This window comes from Lygodium microphyllum, chromosome 1 (assembly GCF_053477565.2).
Source record: "Lygodium microphyllum isolate KBCC chromosome 1, Lygodium_microphyllum_v1.1.10, whole genome shotgun sequence".
NCBI classification, from domain to species: domain Eukaryota; kingdom Viridiplantae; phylum Streptophyta; class Polypodiopsida; order Schizaeales; family Lygodiaceae; genus Lygodium; species Lygodium microphyllum.
Window position 1 is genome coordinate 176979153 of NC_141135.1, and position 7911 is coordinate 176987063.

The 7911-nt window shown below is 41.8% G+C and overlaps 1 protein-coding gene across 2 annotated transcripts; it reads left to right on the top strand.

Moving 5' to 3' along the window:
* The first annotated feature begins 3060 nt into the window (after nucleotides 1-3060).
* Nucleotides 3061-5244, top strand: LOC148042009 (uncharacterized). Of its 2 annotated transcripts, none has more exons than XR_015692564.1 (2): nucleotides 3061-4155; nucleotides 4413-5244. XR_015692564.1 is itself a non-coding variant. In XM_087689000.1 (2 exons), the coding sequence occupies exons 1-2, from the start codon at nucleotides 3237-3239 to the stop codon at nucleotides 4689-4691; spliced, it is 453 nt and encodes a 150-aa protein (XP_087545126.1). In that variant the 5' UTR covers nucleotides 3063-3236; the 3' UTR covers nucleotides 4692-5244. The 2 variants fall into 2 exon arrangements, 1 of the variants encoding a protein (XP_087545126.1); XM_087689000.1 differs by having other exon boundaries at nucleotides 3063-3410.
* The last annotated feature ends 2667 nt before the right edge of the window (nucleotides 5245-7911 follow it).

Consider the following 7911-nt stretch of genomic DNA (forward strand, 5'->3'; position numbering starts at 1 on the left):
TCTTCAGATGATGAGGAAAAAGTTCACCAACCTGACATCACCCCACCGGAAAAGCCATTGCCGCGCTGGGTGAAGCAGCTCTATGACCACAATAATCCTAGGCCTGCATCTGTTGAGGAGAAGGCAGACGGACCAAGGAGGTCTCAGAGAATAGAGGAGCAAAGGAGGGCTTCTGCTCACATAGTCAACATGGCCTTGATGGTTGAGATTATGAGAGAAGTAAAGGAGCCAACTGACTTAGAAGAAGCACTTGCAGATCCATCATGGAAGGCTGCTATGCAGGCGGAGTATGACAGCATAATGAAGAATGACACTTGGGAGCTAGTGGATCGGCGAGCAAAGCGGAAGATTATTGGCACCAAGTGGATCTGGAAGGTAAAGTACAAGGCTGATGGTACCTTAGAAAAGTACAAAGCTAGACTGGTTGCCCAAGGATTTTCACAAGTTGAAGGGTTTGATTTTCAAGAGTCATTTGCCCCAACTGCCAGAATGACCACTATTCGCACGGTACTTGCAGTGGCTGCCCACAAGAAGTGGCCAGTGTACCAAATGGATGTTAAGTCAGCGTTCTTAAATGGTGACCTCAAGGAGGAGGTGTACGTGGCTCAGCCACCAGGGTTTGAGGCCCCCCATTCTGAGAACAAAGTGTGTAAACTGAAGAAGGCATTGTATGGGCTGAAACAAGCCCCCAGAGCATGGTACCAGCGGATAGATAGGTTCTTTTTAAACCTAAACTTCAAAAGATGTGCCTCAGATGCTAACTTGTATGTTTACAGGGATGGTAAAAAGTCTGTAGTGATTGTCCTATATGTGGACGACCTTCTTATTACAGGTGACTATGAAGATATGATCAACCAAACTCGAAAGGCTTTGAGTTTTGAGTTTGAAATGACAGACTTGGGCTTGCTGCACTATTGTTTGGGGATTGAAGTCTGGCAAGAGCCAGGAAAGATCTTCATCTCTCAGAAGAAGTATGCATGGGAGATCTTGAAGGCATTTGGCATGACCGAGTGCAAGGAGATAGCTACACCTATGGAGGTGAATGTAAAGTTATCCGTTGAGGATACATCAGCACTAGCAGACATTGGGAGGTATAGGAGGTTGGTCGGCAGTCTAATCTACTTGTGTAACACCAGACCAGATATCAGTTTTGCTGTTGGTGTTTTGAGCAGGTTCTCAAACAAACCTCATGAGAGTCATTGGAAGGCTGGGATGCGGGTGCTCAGATACTTGAAGAAAACTCTTGACTATGGTATCACATACAGTTTCGGAACTTCTCTTGTGGGGAACTGTGACTCAGATTGGGCAGGAGACATTGATTCCAGGAAGTCAGTTTCTGGTTATTGTTTCTCTTTGGGTTCAGGAATTTTCTCTTGGATTAGTAAGAAGCAACCAACAGTGGCATTGTCTTCTACCGAAGCAGAGTACAAGGCAGCTTGTTTTGCTGCATGTGAGGCCGTATGGTTGAGAAGGATTCTATGGCATATGGGAGTGCAGGATGAAGAACCAACTGTGCTGAGATGTGACAATCAGAGTTGCATCGCCATTGCCAAAAATCCAGTGTTTCATGCACGCACCAAACATATAGAGATCCAGTATCACTATGTGCGTGATTTGATGGAGGATGGGATAGTGGAATTGGTCTACTGTCCAACAGAGGAGAATGGAGCAAATATCTTCACCAAAGCACTTACGAAGGATCTGCTTCAAGTTCATCTTCAGAGACTCGGCATTGGGCCGAGGAGATAGTTCACCTATGGGTGGACATTGAGGGGGGGTGTTAGATATGATCAATGCCCCACCCTCATTAGGTGCTACCAATGATCCATGGTGCTCAAAGTTGTAAGGCCCCCATTATGAGGAGAAGCCAAATGTGAGCCCGGACATTGGTTGAGTCCTGACTTGTATATCAGATGAGGTCTATGTGACCGGATGGCAAAAAGGTGACTGTTGTGGGTCTAATCTTTGGGTTAGACAGAGTGGTTAAGCTGGTAGCAACTCGAGGCACATTGCATTGAGTTGCGTGGTAAGGGAGTTAAAAGGGGCCCCTATTGTGGGGTCCGGGGGCCGCGGAAGCGGCCCCTGGCTGGGGGGTCCCAGGGGGGCCAGCGGCCCCCCTGGCGGGGGTCCGGGGGCAGCGCCCCCGGCCCGATGGTAAAGGGAATATTCCCTGGAATATTCCCTGGCCGACTAGTGGAGGCTCATATGGTAGGTCGGTCAGCAGGCCGACCTAACGACCTTCGCGGGCTATAAAAGCTAAACCCCTTCGCAGCCATCTCACACTCATCTTTCACCCAGTCAGAGTTGTTGTTCCAGCTAGCCTTAAGCTCTTCACCTATCTTCTGTCTAGATCGCCATCTAAGCTTCACTCAGTGGAAGCGCACGGGTGGACAGAGCCATCTTTGTATCAGTTGTTTGGAGTTAAAGAATTTACTGATTCTCCTCTTATCTGTTGTGTACTCTCTATCTCTTTCTCAGATTCTGTTCGCTGCGCCGTGTAATATTTTACAATAGCAACTTCAAAGGCACACTGCAACGAGTTGTGAGATGTGGGAATGATCAAGGATCCGGGGTTTGTGGCTCATGGAAGTGGCCCTTGGATGGGGGGAGCAAGTGGTCCCCCCTAACAAGGCTTTAGTAGCAACACTCATGCCTTGATAGTAAAGGAAATATTCCCTAGCTAACTAGGGAGAGTTTATAATATGGTATGACAAACAAACCAACCTAACCACCCTCTCAAGTTATAAAAGGGAGACCCTTCCAAAGCCATTAGCAATCTATCTTTCACCCAGTTAGAGTTATTCCAATCAGCCTTAAGCTCTTCACCTATTATCTATCTAGATCACTGTCTAAACTTTACAAATCGAAGCTTCATAGTCGAAGTGCATGAGTGGATAGAGCCATCTTTGTGTCAGCTTGTTTGGAATGAAATCAATTTTTGCTTTTCTCTTGTTTGATGTGTACTTTCTATTCCTTGCTCAAATTCTATTTGTTGTACCGTGTAATTTTTACATGGAAACCCTGCACAAGTTAAATGGATTGTTAGGCGGGGCAGGTGAATTGATCCATCTTTGTGACCAAAGCTTTGCATCTATCCTATAGTGAGGAGCAACATCTGTGGAAATGCATGCACATCATGTGAGATGTGAGAGGATTTTGGTGACCCAATGGGCTCTTCACATGTGTACACCCTCAAGGATCTACCACCACAATGGAAGCAACATGTCAGGTGATATATGGAAAGAGTGATGCATCTAGTGAAGAGTTATGCAATGGGGAGAGATGGCTACGGTAACTTGTGTGGCATGCAAAGAATCAGAGGAGGATGGAGATGGTGCTTGCAGCCCTTCATGATTTCACGAAGCGGTACCAACCCAAATCGTCCTTCGACACACCGGTTATCGGGAAGGGTAAGGCTAAGCTGTCGCCAATTTCGGGTGATGCGCCAAATACCTCCAAGCAGGCGGAGAGTCCGAAAGTGGCTGCATCGAATTTGGGTGGTGTTAAAAGCAAGACGTTTTGAGGATTTGTTGGCGGTTGGATATGATGCAAAATTGGTGAAGTAGGCAGTACAATCCATGAAGAAAATGGAATTTTTAGCTTGATTTGCAGACTGTGAGCGGCGGTATCGGTACAATTGGCTTCGAAGAGGGGAGTATTGTAATGGGTGGTATTCCATTTTCGGCAGTTGATCGAGAAGAAGATTAGTCAATTGGGGGTTTTTGAGCATGCAAGATTGTCCCCAAAACCACAGATTTCAGAGATGTCCCATTCAATCAACAAGTTGGAAGAAGTGATTGGTTTTTGTAAGAACTTACCTAGTAAATCAAGTGCTCATGTTGATGTTTTTGAAGAACTCAAGTAGAGGTATGACATTGAAGTCTCTAAGGTTGTGGAGTTGTCACCCTATTTACAGAAGTGTCAGAGAGAGCATGCAAACAAAATGGAGCACATGCCATAAAAAGTGGGGAGGGCTTGCAAGAGCAAATTATTGTAGGGCAAGATGTCAGTGAAGATGTTTACACAGTGGTCAGAAGAGCTAAATGCAAAAATCGAGCGGGTCTATTCATCCCTTGCTCAGAAGTATTTGGGGACACTAGTTGAAGTTCAATTTCTGCAGAAAATATTGTTTCCCATGCAACAAATCGAAAACAGGTTCTCTAGAATCTTGAAGTCAAAGTGGAAGGGTCTGTTATGATCACTGTAAATAGCAAGAAATGAAGGATAGTGTCTTGCATGTGGCTAAACAGGCATGGTTTGCTATTGTGATGCATCTAGGAGTGATTGTCAACATGTCTTATGATGTATTGCATGGACCTTTCATTTCTTAAAATGTGGAGAATTTGTTGAAAATCAAGTAGGATCATGGATTGCATGTTGACAACCTCAAAACTGACGTTACTATTTTTCAGGAAAAGCTACAGCATGCCTTGTGTGAAGTAGAAGATTCGGTTGCAGCATTGATGGTGAAACCACAGAGTATGCAGGTTGATGTGGAATGTATGCAAATGGAGTCATCAGGTAAAGAAACTATTGAGGAAGGACCCGAGCCTAAAAGTGGAGCTTTCAGGGCTCCTAAAATTCAGACAGAGCAGAACGTCTCTGCTATTTTGGATGTTCAGGTTGGGGGTTCAACTGAATTGGGCAATGATGAGTCTATCTTTCTGCTTAAGCACCAAAAATGCTTTTAGGTGTCGAAAGAAGAGTAGGAAACGGTAGTCGAGGCTAAATCCACTACAACGTTTTTAAGGTGCCGTGTAGAAGTAATCTTCAGGAATTCAAGCATAATCAGATCACAGAGATTGTATAGGGACCTTTCCATATGGATTTTGGAGTAGAATGTTGCAAGTCTAATCAAAAAGTTGTGATGTATAAAAGACAGAACTTGGGAAAATAGAAATGAAGAAGTGGCTTCTGTTGCTTGAGGCAAAAGCTTGCCTTTTCTTTTGTCAGTATCTTTCTTTTTTGCATATCATGTAGTTCTTTCCCTTTTTCAAGCAATGTAATGCACTACCTAAACAGCTGCAACAAAGGATTTTGAGTATCCTTAGTACTGCATACAGGCTCTACCCTTGACTGCTCAATGTGGCTCAATTTGGGCTGCATGACTCTAGGTGAGGCTCAGATAGTTGCTCAGCCTTACTCGCATCTTGTGATAAGGGACTTGTGGGTTCAGGCCATGGTTACTAAGTTATTCTTTCCTTTGTACTTGGCGCAATACGGTTACTCTCCCTGAATAATGTAATGCAGATCTAAAGATGAATGGAAATGAATATTCTGTTCTGTGCTGCACATATACATGTGCTCTTTTCCAAAGTGGTTTTGTGGTATAACAGTAGGTCTAGTGTTTATTCTCTGTTAAGTGCAATGTTCAGGTGTAATGTGCTATGTCTGCCTTTCGAGTATCCGCTGTGTGTGGGTAGCAGGGCCAAAAACACTCTCTACCTACCTTTACCTGATTAAAGGCAAAATTAGTGATCAATTTGATTTTTTTTCTATATGTTGCTTGCTGGTACTATAGTCCTTCCATGAAAGAAGTGTTCTATCATGGCAGTTCCCAACAAACTAGTTCTGCGTAGATAAAAGCATTCTCTACACTACCTTCTCATTGAGGATACTATGTAAAACAACTATATGAGCACTCAGGAGCACAACGGCACTTATCAAATATCAACACGAGTGTCCTTTTACCTATAACAATATAGCAATCATAGTTGCAGCTATAAATTAAGCAATGCATCTAAATATATTAAAGAGTCCATGCATAGACCTAGCAGTTGACATAAATATTTATTGATGCATCTAACTCAGCAGCTCAAGAGATGTTACAAGGAATTTTACTTTCACTTTTATTACCCAATTCTTCCTAGGTGTACCTATCCAAAGGAACACTTATTTGGGCATGTGTATATCATTAGGAAGACAAGTATCTTAAGTAAGAATATTGCAATTCATGGCTTGTCCATTCCATCTAATAAGCAAAAAGCGCATCTACAACTCGTAGCTCTATTCACAGCCAAGCACTCAAGCAAAACATCATATTGAACCATCCTAAGGTCAAACCAACCCATCAAAGCAAGAATTGGTTTGTTCAATGCAATCATATCCAAAACTTTATAAAATTTGCTAGGGCAAGTTTTGGCTACTTTTATAATGAAAAAGATTTAGGGAGCATTGTTATCTCTAAGAGTACAACTTGTATGATCAAGAGGTAGGAAAGAGTGACCACTTCAGACAATAGTAGTCAATCCAACCTCCTAAAACTTTCTCAATTGGGTTGTTTCAACTCAATGCATTCCTATTTTACATGATAATATAGTATTTGAGTCCCTATTATAGCAACGGATCCCTTAGCAAATTGCCGTTCAGTCTTTTATTACAACAATCTTGTAAGATTCTTATAAGATTTCATATTTCCAATCGCATTTGATTGCTACTACGTGATTGTGTTTGGTTAGTTAGAGCTAGAGCAATCAAAGTACTATTGATTAGGCATGTCGACCTTCCACCAAATCTAGGTTCTCTACCCCACTCTACTAAGATGGCATTTTGAAGGTTAGAAAATCTCCCAAGGCTTCTATGCCACATAAACTTAGGAGACCACAAAGGATGCATCAGCCAAGAAAAGACAAAACATAGATAAAAGGCAGAAACCCTAAGAGTAAGACCTTTATTGAGGAAAACTGTAAACAAAAAGGAACATAAAATCACCACCAAGAGAAGACAAGCCTTGGAGAGGACTAAGAAAAAACAAGAGAAGAGTAAAAAACACTAAGACGGCAAAGAGTCCAAGGAGCACTCACAAGAAGATGTCTAACGAGGCGGTAGAGGATCATGCATCCCCAACAAGGACAACTAGCAAGGAGACAAGGGGTCAAATATCTATACAAGGACCCCTAAGAAGAAGACACCAAGCAAGGAGGCAAGTGGTTAGACATCACCAAAGACCCCTAGAAAGACCCCAACAAAGGATGTTTGGAAAATTGTATAAACTTTGTAAGCTTGTTTATGAACCACTATATCATACTTTTGTAAAGTGAAAACACTCTCAATTATTATATGCACTCTTTATATCTTGTGAGTACTCTGAGTTTGATTGTCTGATGTATTTGAACTATGCTTTCTGAATCATAAACCAAGTAATTAAAAATGCATTTTTTCCCAGTTACAACAAAATTTAAATCATTTTAAAGCTAAAAATTTAGAAGAATGATAATTTTATTGCTTTGAAACCTCTCAATTGTCTAAATGGGGGATATACAAGTCCAATCTCATATAAGTTGAATGCTTAAGAACTCATAGCTTTTGAGAAACACACTCCAAACGCATGCTTCCATTGAGCTTTGTAATGACCATTATCCTACAACAAGCTAATTCTTTGGAATCAACAAATGCAAGCATTAGGATAAAAACAAGCAAAACAATTTGACTACAAGAGGAATAGTCCAAACCAATTGATAGCCTTCAAACAATTGCAAATGAACCTTCTAAGACTACACAAGTCAAATGGAGATATGACAACCACTATCATGGTCATTTATGCAACATAAGTTGACAATCCCACACTAAGTGTAAGCACATATCACCTTGCAACCTTAACAACCTTCTTGTCAAACATAGTCTAAAGAGAAGAAATAAGAGGAAAGATGGCCAATTCTTGTCCAATAAACTTGCACAATTTCATTAAAGTAGTTATATGGATATCCATGTCAAAAACCCACATGCTCTTGCTCTATTCAATTAGTATAACATTTGCCTGAATAGGTTTGATTCAAAATGGTGCTCCTCTTATGAATGTGTTTATAGACATACCACATGGCTTACCTTCTTAGTTTGACATAGGAGGTGAAGATATTTCCACAAAGTGATGTGATTGGAAATTTGGGTTCAAATGAATTTACGACAATTGTA

Coding starts and splice junctions, on each gene's coding strand:
- LOC148042009 (XM_087689000.1), top strand. CDS start 3,237: ATGGAAAGAGTGATGCATCTAGTGAAGAGTTATGCAATGGGGAGAGAT. Junction 3,411..4,412: donor CACACCGGTTATCGGGAAGG/GTAAGGCTAAGC, acceptor ACTATTTTTCAG/GAAAAGCTACAGCATGCCTT.